We start from the raw sequence: 19447 nt of genomic DNA, 5'->3' as shown, positions 1-19447 counted from the left end.
TCCCCATTTATTCCTATTCACAGTGAGGAAGTTGTTGTGATGGTGACAGTAGGTCATGCTACACTGGTAGTGATACATGGGTAATAGGAATCACTCCAGCATACTGGCTTTAGTTACAGTTCATTACTGGCTACAGGGTTTGAAAACACACATATAGGTGACGATGGCCCAAGCAATGACGGGATTGTTGGGCTTCTAAGTACGGTAAAAGGCCTTTATATCAACAGTGAATGGCCATTTCACATTAACAGTTACAGCAAAGAGTTAGTTTGTCATAAAGCAGTGACTGATTGAGATAAATACCATGTCTCTCTCTGATAGACTTGACAGACATTGGATGATCAGTTTTTTGCACATGGGACATTTTCCTTTCTACACTATTTTCAATATAGCTCATATTTAAAATGTGTGTGGGGGGGGGTCTTCAGTGTGATCTTTTTCTTCTCTTCATCAATTGAGAAGCACTTCCCTGGTTCTCTCTCAACCCACCAATTGTCCCATGTAGGTTACCAGTCATTTCATTTTCCCTGGTTCTCGCTCAATCCACCAATTGTCCCATGTAGGTTACCAGTCATTTCATTTTCCCTGGTTCTCTCTCAACCCACCAATTGTCCCATCTATGTTACCAGTCATTTCATTTTTCCTGGTTCTCTCTCAACCCACCCAATTGTCCCATGTAGGTTACCAGTCATTTCATTTTTCCTGGTTCTCTCTCAACCCACCAATTGTCCCATGTAGGTTACCAGTCATTTCATTTTCCCTGGTTCTCGCTCAACCCACCAATTGTCCCATGTAGGTTACCAGTCATTTCATTTCCCCTGGTTCTCGCTCAACCCACCAATTGTCCCATGTAGGTTACCAGTCATTTCATTTCACCTGGTTCTCGCCCAACCCACCAATTGTCCCATGTAGGTTACCAGTCATTTCATTTTCTCTGGTTCTCTCTCAACCCACCAATTGTCCCATGTAGGTTACCAGTCATTTCATTTCCCCTGGTTCTCGCTCAACCCACCAATTGTCCCATGTAGGTTACCAGTCATTTCATTTTCCCTGGTTCTCGCTCAACCCACCAATTGTCCCATGTAGGTTACCAGTCATTTCATTTTCCCTGGTTCTCGCTCAACCCACCAATTGTCCCATGTAGGTTACCAGTCATTTCATTTTCCCTGGTTCTCTCTCAACCCACCAATTGTCCCATGTAGGTTACCAGTCATTTCATTTTCCCTGGTTCGCTCTCTCTTCATGCCACACCTGGACGTATTCACAGTGAAGTTCTCTCACATGGATGGTTTGCTGACTGCGCTAATAGAGCGACCCACAAAATGAAGGAGGGAGAGAGTGGAGCAGACACTAGGAGACCGATAGGACTACAGAGACAATATTTTCACCAGGCAAGCCCAGACACTGACAATGCACAGAATCAATGCAGACAACAGTCGGAAAAAGAGGGAGAGAGTGAATGAAGGAGAGAGAGAAATGGAACGCATAGAAGTGCAAAATGTGGCACCCTCTCGCTGCGGCGATATAGTCAGTGATAGAGAGAGAGAGAGAGAAAGAGGGAGGGTAAGAGCGAAAGGCTGGTGTACCCAATATGTCTATAAAGATACCATTAGAAGTCAATAGAATGTTACACACCGGCTCAGTGGTGTATCGTGGGGGTTGTATTAACATAGGACGGACATTAAAGTGCTATGCTGGAGGAATTAACATACAGTGAGAAGTTGTTTTTCAAGTGGATGCTATATTTGACGTGTTTGTTTTATTGTTGTTCTCCACGGTCCTTGTAGTGGGATCATCGGTTGGTAGATAAGTTGTCCAGCTCTTGATGCTTGTTCTCAGAATGGAGTCCTGGGATAGTGGTACTTCAGAAGGGGTAGGAGAGTTGGGATGGCATAGGGACAACTGTAGTGGAAACGGTTGGTTAAAGGCAAGAAAGTGATAGAATGTCTGTGATAAGTCACTGGACAGGCCAATGAATTGACTCGTGTGAAGGTTTGAGGTTTTGGGACTAAGCATGGGGTTAAGATTAGGGTTAAGATTGGAGTTAGGATTAAGGTTGGGGTCAGGGTCAGGACAGCTCAGATTGGTGGTGGGAGGAGGTCAGATGTAGGAGGTCAGACTGGGTCCTGTTGGCGGCTGGTGTCCTGGAATGCCCGTGCTACGGAGAACACTCCAGAGAGGCTGCAGAGAGAGAGAGAGAGAGAGGAGAGGAGAGAGGGAGAGAGAGAGAGAGAGAGATGGGGGGGATAGAGAGAAAGGAGAGAGTGAAAGGGAGGAGAAGAAAGATGGATTGAGAGAGGGCGGAAGTGAGAAATTGATAAACAGAGAGAAAGAAAGATTAGGAATAAAAAATGGTAACAAAAAGAAGGGGGCAGCAAAATGAACAGAGAGAAATTATGTACATGAGGAAGAAATTAAGAAGTGGAGATCAAACAGAAAAAGGAGTGTGATAACAAGCATGGGGCACAGGGAGGCATAAAAATGGATCAGGGGGAAGGGAATTAACAAAATAGAGGAGAGAGAAGGAGATGAGCAACAGAGAGGATAAAAGAGAGAGGGAAGAATAAAAAGAGTGGAGACATAATTATAAAAAGGACAGGAGCAGCAGATAATCAATACTGTGGAGCAGCATTACACTCCAAGGCACACAAAGAGGTGGAGAGCTGTCTGTGTCTGTGTGTGTGAGAGAGAGAAAGCACACACACAAGAATGAGTCAGGCGGATCAGGGGAGAGAGCGAAGACAACTGACATTTAAAAGCTCGGCTACGACAGTGACATGGCACGGGTGACACATGCCAAGTCTCTCTGATGAGTGTGAACCGGTCTTTGAAAGAGCGTCACACTGTGAATACACAATTTTCAGATTGAAATGAAAGCAAGGCTATGAAAGCAAGCGCTAATGCTATATTTACCACATATAGGCTTTGTGGCTGTGTATCACAAAGTTTGAGAACATACCACACATCTCTAAATAAATACCACAAGTGTGTAGTTGGTTTACATGTTTGTAGTCTGTTAGAACTTCATCATTATGGAACGCCTCATCACTGTGACAAGACCACACACACCGCAATGCATCCATCCATATGAAATTCCTCATTGACAAACATGCACACCATATTTTTATTTATTTATTTATTTCACCTTTATTTAACCAGGTAAGCCAGTTGAGAACAAGTTCTCATTTACAACTGCGACCTGGCCAAGATGAAGCAAAGCAGTGCGATAAAAACAACAACACAGAGTTACATATGGGGTAAAACAAAACATAAAGTCAAAAATACAACAGAAAATATATATACAGTGTGTGCAAATGTAGCAAGTTATGGCGGTAAGGCAATAAATAGGCTATAGTGCAAAATAATTACAATTAGTATTAACACTGGAATGATAGATGTGCAAGAGATTATGTGCAAATAGAGATACTGGGGTGCAAATTAGCAAAATAAATAACAATATAGGGATGAGGTAGTTGGGTGGGCTAATTTCAGAAGGGCTGTATCAATCCAAGTCTTCAGCAACTGTCTGTATACAAGCGTGTGTCAGACCACACACACACCCAAGTAAGTTGTAGTAATATGTGATGGCTTATCATTATCATGGTGGTGATAGTCTGAAATTCATTACCGTCTTGGATACATACCCTTGACGAGCTGACAGCATGCCATAGAGCAGGGTTCTTCAATTCCGGTCCTGGAGGGCCGAAACACTTCTGTTTTTTATTTCTACCTGGTAGTTAATTGCACTCACCTGGTGTCCCAGGTCTGAATTAGCCCCTGATTAGAAGGAGAGGATGAAAAACAGAGGTGTTTCGGCCCTCCAGGACCGGAATTGAAGAACCCTGCCATAGAGTCTCTCAAACACACACCACTCTGTATAGTGTAGAAAATAGTAAAGGTTGTTCCGTCTATCAACCTCTTTCTCTTACACATACATACACTGACTGTCAAAACGGTCAAGGTTCTCTCTATTGCCCCCCTCTTTCTCTGTCAGGCATATACTTGTGTGTCCGCATGCACACACTGACAAAAACGAGTCAAGGTATTTTCATACATGCACAACCACACATAATGTATGCAGTATGCACACACACACCCACCCACACAGCCCAACCCCAACCCATCCCTCCACACACACACACACACACGTCTCTATAATATCTGTACTCACATTATAAGGTGGTAGTAGAGAATAGAGAACAGGCCTAAAGGTTCAGTTCAATGACAAATATTGTATTTCCAATTTATGTCAACGTCAAGAATTCTATTTTTCTCTGCCTGGAGCAGAAATAAACGCATACTGCACACACAAACACACTGACTGACTGCAATGACAGGTTGCTCTGTTACCGTTGTTATATACACCTTTGGTATTATACATCTATTAGCTATTATCTTCTTCTCAACTCTTGCTTTCTTGACTGGGACTTGAAAAAGAGATGTCAATCTCAAAGTGACTTCCCTGGTAAAATTAAGGATAATAATCAAATCAAAAATAAATCAAAATAATGCAGATTCACAGACAATATAAGACATAATTGAGTTAATTGTTTTACTGTCTACTCATTGAGTATTTAGAGCCCCACACATCGTTGAAAAAAACCTTCAAACTGCCTTAGTTTGTTAGGAGTTAGAATATTATACGGTGAATAAAAGCAAGTAAAATGCAACACCATTCTACCGTGCCTTTTAAGATCTCTCAGAATACCCAGTGAACTCAGAATGACTGAGTTCTATGCTTTTCTCTGATTACTACAATCTACCAACCCAAATTAAACATGACAGGGTATGAATACATGTGTGAGTGTGTGTGTGTGTGTGTAGCCTATTCGTGTGCGCGAGTGAATGTGTTTGTGTACGAGTGTGTGTCAGTGTGCCAGTGAATGTGTGTGTGCGTATGGGTGAGTGTGTGTGTAAGTGTGTCGCCTATGTTTGTTCATGCGTGAGTGAATGTGTGTATGCGGCCATGTGCGTGTGCAAGTAGTGTGTGTGTGTGTGTGTGACAGAAAAAAAGACCAATGCACCACGCCCATCGTTCGCAAGTTATTAAACTAACCAATTACATGGCCCACACATGCCGTTTACCGCCCAAACAAAGGCGGAATGTGTTGATTATTAATGTAGCGTTTTGCACTGTAATTTACACACACAGTAAAACACAAAGACAGAGTGCTATATTATTCTTCTCTACCTCTCTAGTCTCAGTCCATCTCTCTCTCACTCTCTCTCACCGGTGGTGGCTCCCTTGCTACTGGGCTAAATTATTAATGTGATTCGCCCAGTATTAACATACGAGCAGCAGCCTCTGAAACAGGTACTCACAAGACTGGGGGGGCTTAATCTGTTTTCTCCAGCTCTTCATTTCTCCCTCTCTACGCATTAATAATCAGGCCTAATCTCTCATTATTTAATCAGAGCACACCTCTGTGAGTGTCTGCATCTACCTTTCTCTCTCTTTGTATCTGTCGCTCTCTCTCTCCCCCCATCTCTGTGCTGCCTCTGTGGTACTCGGTGTGAGAAAGTGTATGCCTGGAGAGTCACACAGTACCCAGCTAACCGTCAAGTCTGCTTTGAAGTGCCTGATCTGGGCTATAGTCAAGCTTTTCTCATCTGGTTTGTGATTGGATGGTATCCATTTTTTTGTGTGTGATCTGGTGTTTGACTGGCTCTTTTCCCTCTTTTCGGGGTTTATGCCGTCTCAGAAGGGCTGTTGTTTTGATGACGGACCTTACGTTTACTTGGTCAATGAGACCTTCACACATGAAGATTATCTAACCAGGTCTGGAACTGAATAGCCTTTATCTGATGTTGTTTAGAGACTCTGTGGCTCACAGATAAGGTTTAGCAAAGCCTTCAAAATAGGTAATCCTGTTCTCGGGCTGTTCGTGAGTTCCCTTCTTTTCCCTGCCCTGATTTCACAACATATACAAAAGACGGACGTTTTTTCCCCTCTACGAAACAGAAAAACTCCTGCTCATCAGCATAACCCAGTGAGGTTAAGTAAATAAGTCTTATTTATTTTATGCGGAGGGAGTCGTTCTGCCTTTGTTATGACTTGTGTCACACAGGTTTTTGTTTATCGCATTTCTTCCTGCAACTGCAAACCCCCACCAGTACTCAGACAATCAATGTTTGTTATTAGGATGAGGAGAAAGACTACGTTTTGGGGAATCTGGGACTGATGGGGGGTTTGGGGCGAGGGGAGGGTGTGTGTGTGCGTGGCGGGAAAGTGGGATATAAACATCCAGGTAACTGCCAAAATAATGGAAACATATGGGACACAAAGTATATTGGAAGCAGGTGCCTGAGTTAATTAAGCCAGCGGATCTTTTAAATATTATTTTTTCATTTTATTATTGAATGTTACCTCACAGATTAAACACATTTTGGCCAAGGGATCCGTGGAATAAGTTTATAGCTAGGGGGTCCGCATTTTTTATTGTGCACTGATCAAGCATCTCACAGGCAAAGCCCGCCCGTCTTGTATTGTGATTTGTTTATTCAAATAACTCATATGACAAGTCACGTCAATCAAATCAAAGGCTGTATCTCCTTCACACAAGTTCAATGTTACGTTATCTCACCCGTTTTAATTTCTCTGGGCCTAGCTAGCAATCATGGACAGATTATTTTATTTATTTTAAGTGCCCTTGCCTCAACACTAGTAGTGCAGGCGTTATCCAACGAGGCGATGAAGCCAGCTAAACCGAGGCGGCACCTGCTAACACAGCACCCTGAACATGCTTCCACAAATAAGGACTTATTCCAACGTAACAGTGAAGAGCTCAAAAGACAGATGACACGGATGAGAAATGTAACAAAAATTCCAGAAAAAGCACAGGCCTCATACTTGGCCGCCCAACGGATCGCAAAGAGCAAGAAACCTCATTAGATTGTGGAGGAATTGATACTTCCAACAGCAGTGGAAATGTGTGAGGTGATGCTGGTGTAGTACATGGGGATGTATGAAACTTACTCCTCAGCCTGAAGTGTCTCGCTTGCGTCGACTCATTAGCTAGCTTTAGAGGTGGCACAATCGGCTAAGACGCTTGAGGACGGAGGTCAATGTGTGTTTATGAGGCAGAGCACCCAAGTTTGCGCCAGGTATGGGCCGAATCGGGAGGAAGTGGTACTCGCTAAGCAAGCAGCGTGACGTCCTTTACACTGGGAACAGACGCAGCTAATTAGATGAAGCCCGTGCCTCTCTCCAACGACACGGTGAGAAGGAGAATATCTCCTCAGATATACAATCACAACTTGTGGAAGGATTGCAATTTTGTTGCATGTTGCAAATGCTGCACAGCTGTTAGTTTTGGTTCGCTATCCATGGGAAGGACAGATTTGAGGACTTCTTATTTTTGGAAAGAGGTGCCGGGTCGAACAACAGGTGAGGAAATAGTCAAAATGTTGGATAACTTCATGACCGAAGGAGGATTGAGTTGGGAGATATGTGTGGATGTATGCACTGATGGTGTGGTGGCAATGACCGGTCGCAAGAGTGTGGTAGTTGCAAGAATAAAGGCTGTCAACCCGAAGATAGTGGGCACCCACTGCATGTTACACCGGCAAGCACTTGCATCCAAAGCCATGGAACCAGACTTGCATTCTGTACTTAATACAGTTGTGACGGGAGTTAATTTAGTTAAATGAAGGCCACTGTAGTCACGTCTGTTTGCACATCTTTGCAAAGAAATGGACGTGGGACACTCTTGTTTCACTCTGAGGTGCGGTGGCTCTCCCGCAGAAAAGTGTTACAGCGGGTGTTTAAGCTACGCACACAGTTGTGCAAGTTTCTGAAAGAGGACAAACCTGCCATTTTTTCAAACCCAGAATGGATTGCTAAACATGCCTACCTCGCTGATGTTTTCAATTGAACGGACTTAACTTCTCCATGCAAGGGGGTTATGCCTCGATTCTGGAGGTGCGCGACAAGATCAACGCTTTCAGGAGAAAAACTGACATTTGGCTAACAAGGCTACAGAACGGGATTACTGACATGTTCCCCCAATTTACTGAGATTTTGAAACACAAGCAATCAGTCAGTGAACATGGTGAGAGACACTCATCTCGCTTCATGGAGTGAGCATTTCAATTCATACTTCACAGATAAACACAAACGCCTGGGACTGGGTTTGTGATCCGTTTGCCCCCACCGTGACGTCTAAGAGCGGCCGAAGAGGAGTTGGAGTTATCCTGTAATAGGACACTGAAGATCAAATTCCAGCAAATATCTTGTGGATTTCTGGCCTTCTGTGAAAAAAAGAGTATCCTTAACTCATCACAGAGGCCATGAAGATTTTGCTGCCTTTTCCTACAACTGTCTTTGTGAGGCATCTTTCTCTACTTTGACAGCAATGAAGACAAAGTACAGGGCTTGGTTGCAGGTGGAAAATGAAATGCGTTTGTCTGTCATCCATCCCACCAAGAATAAACAAGCTCTGCAACGAGAGGCAACCACACCCATCACATTAACGTAAGACACTATAACAATTACTGATGAATAATATGCCAATACTGATATGCGGTTTGTAGGGATGTGCATATTTCCCTTTCAAGACGATTCAAATACCTATCTAGATACATGTGCTCGGATACAATACAGGAACGATACGTTCTGGTTTGAAACGATTCGGTTTGATTAGAGAACGAATCGATGAGATTTGGTTCAATACACTTAGTTGTTGCATAAACACATTCATTTTCCATTCGAAATTAAAATCTGCTGCTGATGGAGCTCATGACCTGGGCCTCTCTGAGCTGGATCTGTCTGAGCTGACTTTTGTGTTTGTGTGTAAATTATGCATGTACACTACATGACCAAAAGTATGTGGACACCTGCTTGTCAAACATCTCATTCCAAAATCATTGGCATTAATATAGAGTTGGTACCCCCTTTGCTGCTTTAACAGCCTCCACTTTTCTGGGAATGTTTTCCACTAGATATTGGAACATTGCTGAGGGGACTTGCTTCCATTCAGCCACAAGAACCTTAGTGGGTCGGGCACGGATGTTGGGCGATTAGGCCTGGCTCGCAGTCAGCGTTCCAATTCATCCCAAAGGTGTTTGATGGGGTTGAGATCAGCGTTCTGTGCAGGCCAGTCAAGTTCTTCCACACAGATCGACAAACCATTTCTGTATTGACCTCGCCTTGTGCATGGGGGCATTGTCATGCTGAAACGGGAAAGGGCCTTCCCCAAACTGTTGCCACAAAGTTGGAAGCACAGAATCGTCTAGAATATCTTTGTATGCTGTAGCATTAAGATTTCCCCTCACTGGAACTAAGGGGCCTAGCCCGAACAATGAAAAACAGCCCCAGACCATTATTCCTCCTCCACCAAACTTTACAGTTGGCACTATCATTGGGGCAGGTAGCGTTCTCCTGGCATCAGCCAAACCCACATTTGTCCGTCGGACAGCCAGATGGTGAAACGTGATTCAACACTCCAGAGACCGCGTTTCCACTGCTCCAGTGTCCAATGGCGGCGAGCTTTCCACCAGTCCAGCTAATGCTGCTCGGATTCCGTGATTCGCCACAACGCAGATTTTATAGGGCCCTACACTAATCAACAAAACACCAAATTATGGAATTATCATGGAATAATGGTGTCGCATCCCTCCAAAGAGTTACAGACACTTGTAAAATCTTTGCCAAGGTGTATTGAACTTGTTCTGGCTCGTGGTGGCCCAACGCCCTATTAAGACACTGTTGGTGTTTCCTTTATTTTGTCAGTTCACTGTAAATCATCATAGTACGATGCCATGCCTCCATTATCAAATGTCTTTACTACATGTTATGGTACTCAGCAGGGGACCCTACTTAACTCACTACCAGCACTCTGTTCTCTTGTTCTCTTCTTTAGCATGCAGAAAGATTAATCTTTGCCACATAACTAACTTCTCCTCTAGGGCTTTCACTCAGTGACGCAACACAAAAAAAACAAAAAACAAAACATGTAAATGCTGAAAGTACTGTCCAGAGATGTTTGATGGTGGTGATGGCTTCACAATCCTCCACTTTCAGGGCGATTTCAGTGTTATTGCTCAAGACTGTTATCACATGGTTATTGTAGGTCCAGCATTGGTGAATGCAAAGATATTTAGTTGTAGCTTCAGCATTGGTTCCAGGTAAGGTAGCCTATTGGTTGTAGCTAGTGGTGTATTCGCTATATCTCAAGCATTGGTTACAGCTATAATACCAGTTGTAGCTCAAGCATTAGCTGTATTAGCATTAGCGGACTGCTAAACAAGGCTGCTAAATAGCTACCAGGACTACCTGCATTGACCCCTTTAAAAAAAAATACATCTCTCTTGCACTGACTATGCACACACACACACTACATATGCCCACACACACATAACATGCGCACACATGCATACTGACGCCACACACACTCACCACATACAGTACACTGCTGCTACTGCTCCACATATGCTGCTGCTACAGCTCAGTCTATTATCTATCCTGTTGCCTAGTCACTTTACCCCTACCTATATGTACATGGCTACCTCAATTACCTCATGCCCCTGCACTTGGACTCGGTACTGGTACTCCCTGTATATAGCAATGTTAGTTTTACTTGTTATTGTTATTCACTGTGTATTTATTCCTTGTGTCACTATTTCTATTTAATATTTTTTTCTTCATCTTTAACTCTGCATTGTTGGAAACATTTGTTGATTTTGATTTGTACAGCTTGTTGCTACAGCATCGTCTGTAGCGCAGACATTGGAGTTTGCTGAATAATTGCTTTTACTTTGGGGCTCAGGTAGTTTTGGCACCACTCCTGGTTCCTTCTGCTAGTTAGGGAAGCAGAGAGAGAGGGAGAGGTAGGAGAGGGACGGGGCTGCAGCGTAGCACAGGCCCAGCGTGCACCACAGCTTTCTCCTGACACTGATAAATACCTGAGGAATGGGACACACTCGAGAGCTCCGCTACGGCGTCATTAACCTTGTAAAACCTAACCCCGAGCCCATGATTAACGACGGCACATTATGTGCTATTAAACACCATCACGGGAGTGTCCCATCACCCATACCAAAACGAAAACACACAACTAAAGCGGCCAAAGACATAGGGGCGTACGTCGAGTAGCTAACTTTTCTAAGTGTGGCTATGTAACGTCTCCCATAGGAGGAAAGCTGTTACATAAAGCCACAGGCCTCTAGTTCTTGCAGGAGGGCCAATATGCTTATGATATGATTGTATGGTAGTACATGGACCAATATGCTCTGTCGCTATACTCCTGCTCTGTGTTACGTTTGCAGTGTCTCTTACATGTTTCTCCTCCCCGTTTATTTCAAAGGCTGTTATTGTTTATTAAAATAGAATAGAATGTCGCAAAGTCCCCATAGAGTCTGGGCAATAAGCAAAATACCCTAACACAGCATTTTTTACATACAGTGGGGGAAAAAGTATTTAGTCAGCCACCAATTGTGCATGTTCTCCCACTTAAAAAGATGAGAGAGGCCTGTAATTTTCATCATAGGTACACGTCAACGATGACAGACAAAATGAGAGAAAAAAATCCAGAAAATCACATTGTAGGATTTTTTATGAATTTATTTGCAAATTATGGTGGAAAATAAGTATTTGGTCACCTACAAACAAGCAACATTTCTGGCTCTCACAGACCTGTAACTTCTTCTTTAAGAGGCTCCTCTGTCCTCCACTCGTTACCTGGATTAATGGCACCTGTTTGAACTTGTTATCAGTATAAAAGATACCTGTCCACAACCTCAAACAGTCACACTCCAAACTCCACTATGGCCAAGACCAAAGAGCTGTCAAAGGACACCAGAAACAAAATTGTAGACCTGCACCAGGCTGGGCAGACTGAATCTGCAATAGGTAAGCAGCTTGGTTTGAAGAAATCAACTGTGGGAGCAATTATTAGGAAATGGAAGACATATAAGACCACTGATAATCTCCCTCGATCTGGGGCTCCACGCAAGATCTCACCCCGTGGGGTCAAAATGATCACAAGAACGGTGAGCAAAAATCCCAGAACCACACGGGGGGACCTAGTGAATGACCTGCAGAGAGCTGGTACCAAAGTAACAAAGCCTACCATCAGTAACACACTACGCCGCCAGGGACTCAAATCCTGCAGTGCAGACGTGTCCCCCTGCTTAAGCCAGTACATGTCCAGGCCCGTCTGAAGTTTGCTAGAGTGCATTTGGATGATCCAGAAGAGGATTGGGAGAATGTCATATGGTCAGATGAAACAAAAATATAACCTTTTGGTAAAAACTCAACTCGTCGTGTTTGGAGGACAAAGAATGCTGAGTTGCATCCAAAGAACACCATACCCACTGTGAAGCATGGGGGTGGAAACATCATGCTTTGGGGCTGTTTTTCTGCAAAGGGACCAGGGCGACTGATCCGTGTAAAGGAAAGAATAATGGGGCCATGTATCGTGAGATTTTGAGTGAAAACCTCCTTCCTTCAGCAAGGGCATTGAAGATGAAACGTGGCTGGGTCTTTCAGCATGACAATGATCCCAAACACACCGCCCGGGCAACGAAGGAGTGGCTTCGTAAGAAGCATTTCAAGGTCCTGGAGTGGCCTAGCCAGTCTCCAGATCTCAACCCCATAGAAAATCTTTGGAGGGAGTTGAAAGTCCGTGTTGCCCAGCGACAGCCCCAAAACATCACTGCTCTAGAGGAGATCTGCATGGAGGAATGGGCCAAAATACCAGCAACAGTGTGTGAAAACCTTGTGAAGACTTACAGAAAACGTTTGACCTGTGTCATTGCCAACAAAGGGTATATAACAAAGTATTGAGAAACTTTTGTTATTGACCAAATACTTATTTTCCACCATAATTTGCAAATAAATTCATAAAAAATCCTACAATGTGATTTTCTGGATTTGTTTTTTCTCATTTTGTCTGTCATAGTTGACGTGTACATATGATGAAAATTACAGGCCTCTCTCATCTTTTTAAGTGGGAGAACTTGCACAATTGGTGGCTGACTAAATACTTTTTTCCCCCACTGTATGAAAAGGGTAAAGAAGAAAGAGAGGTGGAGAGAATGAAGTGGGGAACGAAACAGATCCAGCGAGAAAAGAGAAGAGGTGGCAGGCAGGATGGGAGTTGAGAGAAAAGGAAGGCAGCGAGCGAGAGAGACGAGGGGGGAGAGAGGGAAGGAGCGAGAGAGAGGGGAGAAAGATGAAGAGAGTGCTATTCCCTGATGTGACCTCTCTGTAGGCTCTTCGCAGCTCCTGCTCTGAGGATTAGTGCATTTACACTTCGGCTTAAAAATCGTCCCCGTGATAATTTATTAGGCTGGAGCGCGCCGTCCCGCATTGTGCGCTCCTAGAGCTCTTGCACTGACTATGCACTGTTCCAGGTATGAGACCTTTTGCTCACTCCCTACAGAACCTCAATGTCACCTACTATAGTTCCATCCAAGGAATGACAGAACAATGCGATGTGGTGAAATCCATCATGGTGTCTTGTGCTACATCAATTAGGTTTACCATGCACTGTAGCTTCAAATGCTACATTCATTGTCTTTTAAATCCAGGATATAGCTTCACATGAAAAAACAGTTATTTCTTTCTGTTAACTGTCCCTGGGATATGTCCGCCAGACCGCCACGTATTCTTGGAGCATAGTCTTGAAAAGACCACTTGAATCCTTTAGCTTCCTCAAGGGCTCTTCGATGTCAACACAGAAGTCGATGGCAATTCAATTCAAAGTCAATGTGATATGAGAGTCCTTCAAAACTCTACAGTACAAGACATGCTCTTATATTGTCCAATTTTAGAAAGGGGGAAGTGTATCAATAGCTAAGGTTAAGGGGATCATCAGTCCATCTTTCACCGTTGAAGCGAATTTCATTTTCTATAGGAATATGATGACTCCACAGAATGGACAGAAGTGATGGCGATCGCTGAGGAAGACAAGGAAGTGAGTCCAGGAAGGAATCACAATGTTTGGGCCTCAGCAATTTTATCTCCACAACAACCTTGAGCTGCGCGGTGTTTGTGTGAACAATGATGACCTCCACACTGCGGGATTGAAAACTCCTCATATCTGCGTGTCACTGTTGTAACGGGATCTTATTTCTCTCCCTTTCTGCCAACTCAATGGCAGAATGTACTCAATGTTGTCTCTCGCTCGAGTGCAAAATTGGTTTCAACAAGGTCAAATGTGGAGGGAGAGAGAGAGTGAGGAAGGCAGCTGTGCAAGACAAGGCGGTAGTCATGGCTCACGGGTTGTGTGAGGTATTGTGGAATGTTATTTTCTCTTTACACAGGTTATAACCTTTCACAGTGTTTAATTTAGTTAGCTAGAATTAAAAAACATATATACAGCCATATCCCTTAGAGACAGCAGTAGTTGATTTACTTTAATGTAACCAGGATAATGCATTCATTATCCACCATGATTCCACTATCATTTATAATATCATTATCTACTTTCTTAAAATTACATATATCTGTAGAAGTGGTAAAATCCAGTGGAATGCTTGCGTCACCAGGCAACAAGGCAAACCCCCAAAATATAGATTTTTCTATACATTTAATCTAAGTGGAACAAGTGACTTAACCATCCCAAGTCTTTGGGCGGTAATTCGAGTGGTCAGGGAAGAACATCCAATCCTCCCACGCAATCATATCACCAATCAACAAAAATCTCATTTGGAGGCCTTCAGTCCTGAAAAACTTTCTGAAGTACTCTTATTCTTATTCTGCCTGAGTGGAGCAGCATTTCATGTGTAAACTCATTCTGCTGTTTTGTAATTAAATAAGAAATCACTTTGACAAACAATTAGTTCTGCGGGAGCGACTTGGTGCGTTGGCATGCGTGTTAGTCGGATTGACTCATTTCTGGTTGATTACTAATAGTTCTTTTTTGTTTGTGTTGGGGAGGCAGGAGGACAGAAAAGGGAGAAGTGGGTAAGCCTGCACATCATTACCAGATTCTTGGGTAACATTTTGACTCTGTTTTCCGAAATGAAAACCATGCACGGACTGCAGACTGACAAATCTCAAATTTCCTTACTGAAAGTAGGGACATAGTGTAGCAAACCATATAGCTGAACACTGCATCATAAGGCTTTAGTTTGGGCTGTCGCAAGCGTAACAATAGATGTTGTAGTTCATCATACCCACTAGGGCCAGGAGTTACTCCGGACCATGTGACCTGATCAGGAAAAACTCTTGGCCCTAATAAACAACCAGATGCCAGCTTATGATGAGTGACTTGACACAGAAAAGACCCACTGCACTTTTGGTTAGCTGGTTTGTTAGTAACATAGCTAACAATTAGCTTACAAACTGCTGCAATCACGGCAGTGGTTTATCATTTGGCACATACAGACGTAGTAAGCTATTATGGCTGTCTATGACATGCTAATTACAGTGTTAAAAACAGGCCCTAATGATGGAGGGTTCAAAGGCAACATTATGGGGCCGTGCAGCTCTGTCACAACACACAGGTGAAAAATGGAAACAGCTGTGGGAGCCAGACACGTGACCGCCGAAGACTTACGCAAGTTTGATTCCCAGTGGGGGGAGGCTAGCATTTACATCATTTAGCAGACGCTCTTATCCAGAGCGACTTAGTTAGTGCATACATTATTCTTTTTTTTTTTTTTTTTCATACTGGCCCCCCGTGGGAAACGAACCCACAACCCTGGCGTTGCAAACGCCATGCTCTACCAACTGAGCTACCTAACGTTACCACCGCTCTCTCTCTACCCTTGAGCAAGACGGCACCTCACCTTAACTGCCTTAGAACCGTGGCCAGTTTGAGGTACACCACCCTGTTCACAAAAATTGTTCGCTCCTACAGACAGTGAGTCACGTGGCTTGCTATATAAAGCAGGCAGACAGGCATCGAGGCATTCAGTTACTGTTGAATGTTAGAATGGGCAAAACAAGTGACCTAAGCGACTTTGAGCGTGGTATGATAGTCAGTGCCAGGCGCGCCGGTCCTAGTATCTGAGAGAGCAAAATTAACATGGAACATGTTTACCTGCTTTGTTTAATATTAATAATTAACAATTATATACTGTTCTACTACTGCTGTGTTTTTGTAAAGGGATGGTTTCTACTCCAGCTCCCTGCAGCTAGTCTAGGCGTGTGGTCAAGGACATGGGTTTTACTCGAGATAGGGGTATCTGGAGCTGGCAATTGATTTATGAATGGCTAGGTGATAAAACCAACATCCACATTCCATTCTATGATTGGTGGTGTGTGAAAGGGAGATGTCGCCGGTCTGACTGAGCCTGCATTTTCATAGACTGAATTTGTGTTTGTGTAATGTAAGGTACCAGGGAGAGATGGCTCGGGTATGGATAAAGTTGATAAGGCCCCGTGTAGCTCAGTTGGTAGAGCATGGCGCTTGCAACGCCAGGGTTGTGGGTTCGATTCCCACAGGGGGCCAGTATGATTTAAAAAAAGATATATGTATGCACTCACTAACTAAGTCGCTCTGGATAAGAGCGTCTGCTAAATGACTAAAATGTAAAATGATAAGAACCTTGTCTTGGGGGCCAAACCCTGGTTTCCATTCAATGAGAACAGTCTTCACCGCAGATACAGTCTGCTGTGAATTATTAATTTCTTTCATACAAATCCTAACCTTTTGACTCATTCCACACATCTGCTGTTTGTCATGTAGACAGAGGGTGTATCTTTGCTATAAAATATATTTGTATTGTCTGTATGTCAGAGCGCTCGGCCCAACACTCAAGCGTGTTGGGACGACCAGCCTCAATATTGCAGAGCACTCACTCCATTCACAGGTGTGGGTGTGTGACCTGCTACCTTATTAATACGTTTTGAATAAAGTAACTTTGTCTCTCCTCATCATTGATTAGAATTTCCACAACATATCTCAGAAACTGACGGCTTTTCACACATGACAGTGTCTAGGGTTTACCGAGAATGGTGCGACAAACAAAAAACATCCAGTCAGCGGTCAGCCCTAGTGGGCAAAAACTGCTTGTTGATGAGAAGTTGAAGAAGAATGGCAAGAATCGTGTAAGCTAACAGGCGGGCCACAAACTGGCATATAACAGCGCAGTACAACAGTGGTGTCCAGAACGGCATCTCTGAACACACAACTCATTGGTCCTTGTCACGGATGGGCTATTGCAACAGACGACCACACCGGGATCCACTCCTATCAGCTAAAAATAAGCAGATGCGGTGATCAGTGGGCACGTGATCACCAATACTGGACAATTGAGGAGTGGAAAAACATTGCCTTGTCCGACGAATCCCGGTTCCTGTTGCATCATGCTGATGACAGTCAGGATTTGGCCTAAGCAGCATGAATCCATGGCCCCATTGTCACGATCGTCTGAAAGGAGCGGACGGTTCTGATGGCTCATGGTAGACGGGCGGCTTTGCAGGCTTAGGGCAGACGGGCAGTTCAGGCCCCATGGGCAGATGGCAGACCTGCCGCCTGAGGCGCACCGCAGGCCTGGCATGGTGCCGGAACAGGAGGTACCGGGCTGGAGACACGCATCTCAGGGCTAGTGCGGGGAGAAGCAACAGGGCATGCTGGACCCTGGGGACGCACCGTAGGCCTGATGCGTGGTGCCGGAACTGGAGGTACCGGGCTGAGGACACGCATCTCAGGGCTAGTGCGGGAAGCAGCAACAGGGCATGCTTGGCCCTGGGGACGCACCGTAGGCCTGATGCGTGGTGCCGGAACTGGAGGTACCGGGCTGAGGACACGCATCTCAGGGGCTAGTGCGGGGAGTCGGAACAGGGCATGCTGGACCCTGGGGACTCCCATACGCCTAGTGCGGGGAGCCGGAACAGGGCATGCTGGACCCTGGGGACTCACCTCACGCCTAGTGCGGAGAGCAGGAACAGGCCGGGCGGGGCTGGCGACGCGCACCGTATCCCTGGTGCGAGTGGCCGGAACAGGCCGGGCCGGGCTGGGAAGCGCACCGTATCCCCTGGTGCGTGGAGTAGGAACAGGCCGGGCTGGGCTGGCGAGCGCACCGTATCCCCTGGTGCGTGGAGTAGGAACAGGCCGGGCTGGGCTGGCGGCGCACCGTATCCCTGGTGCGTGGAGTAGGAACAGGCCGGGCTGAGCTGGCGACGCGCACCGCATACTTGGTGCGTATGGCAGGAACAGGCCGAACCGGGCTGGCGACGCGCACCTTACACTTAGTGCGAGGGACCGGAACAGGCCGTACCGTACGGGAACACACACTACTGGCTGCACCTCGGGACTAGGAACGGGCCGGACCGAACTGGTTACACACCCCAGTACCTCACGCCCGTGCCTCAACACCTTCCTTTGTTTCGCTCCATGGACGGCGATCCATGCCGTCCAGGATTTCTTCCCACGTCCAGGACCCTTTACCGTCCAACAGTTCCTCCCATGTCCAGACCCTTTGCTCCTGGACGCGCTGCTTGGTCCTTTTTGGTGGGTTATTCTGTCACGATCGTCTGAAGGAGCGGACCAATACGCAGCGCGTGGAGTGAACATGATGACTTTATTTAATTAAAGCAACCACGAAAAAACAACAAATGACGATACGTGAAGTCCTCTGTGACACCGACAGAACATACAACACTGGAACAGGAACAATAACCCACAAAACAAAGGTGAAAACTGACAGTTTAAATATGGCTCCCAATCAGAGATAACGAGCCGACAGCTGACACTCGTTACCTCCGATTGGGAGTCATTGACTACAACATACAACCACCTAGAAAAACAACCCACAGACCTGCAAACATAGAAATACACCCGACAGAACTACCAACATAGAAAAACACCCAAATCCCCAACAAAACAACATACACTCTAGCTCACATACAAAAGTCCTAGAGCCAGAGTGTCACACCCATCCTGCCTGGTGTCAACGGTACAGGCTGTTGGTGGTGGTGTGGGGAATGTTTTCCTGGCACACGTTAGGTCCCTTGATACCAACTGAGCAACGTTTCCATACCTGAAGAATTCAGGCTGTTCTGGAGGTAACGGGGAGTCCAATCCAGTACTAGATGGGTGTACCTAATAAAAACTTGCCACAATGTATATTGACCTGTGGTAAAACAGGTTATTATATAAAAACGTGTCAGCTATGTGTAGGTCCCAGTGGATTTCGGCAGGGGGCATCTCCTGGCTACCGCATGATAAATATTGCCGGGGAGGGGAGAGACCCCGGGGGAGTAAGTGTCACCAAGCAAGGCCGTCATTACCCATACACCACTGCAGCGTGTCCCAGCGTGCTCTCAAGTCAATGTGGCCTCTCTGCTGTAGAACTCTGGGGAGCTGTTCAGTGATGTGTGGCGTTACTCTGTGTTACAGTACAGTAGCTCTGATATAAAATATGATATACCTGTGGGTACATAATGTTGGTGGGTCAAGCCAAGCGGCACTAAGGACACAGAGGGAGGCTGATGTCAGTATGGTATCTGCAAGCAAGTGGTATAGACAGTCATATAGCCTCCTGTAGCTCAGTT

The 19447-nt window shown here is 45.1% G+C and overlaps 1 protein-coding gene across 1 annotated transcript in view; it reads right to left on the bottom strand.

Moving 5' to 3' along the window:
* Positions 1–419: 419 nt before the first annotated feature.
* Positions 420–19447, bottom strand: part of samd12 (sterile alpha motif domain containing 12) — a 136932-nt gene continuing 117904 nt past the window's right edge. Inside the window, exon 5 of the mRNA XM_041902992.2 lies at positions 420–2181. Within this exon, the coding sequence (XP_041758926.1) occupies positions 2159–2181 (23 nt within the window). The 3' untranslated portion in view covers positions 420–2158. The remainder of the gene's footprint in view (positions 2182–19447) is intronic.

Source organism: Coregonus clupeaformis, chromosome 17 (assembly GCF_020615455.1).
Source record: "Coregonus clupeaformis isolate EN_2021a chromosome 17, ASM2061545v1, whole genome shotgun sequence".
Taxonomy (NCBI): domain Eukaryota; kingdom Metazoa; phylum Chordata; class Actinopteri; order Salmoniformes; family Salmonidae; genus Coregonus; species Coregonus clupeaformis.
The sequence above is the reverse complement of the archived record's forward strand: the minus strand, read 5'-3'. Positions and strand labels throughout refer to the sequence as shown.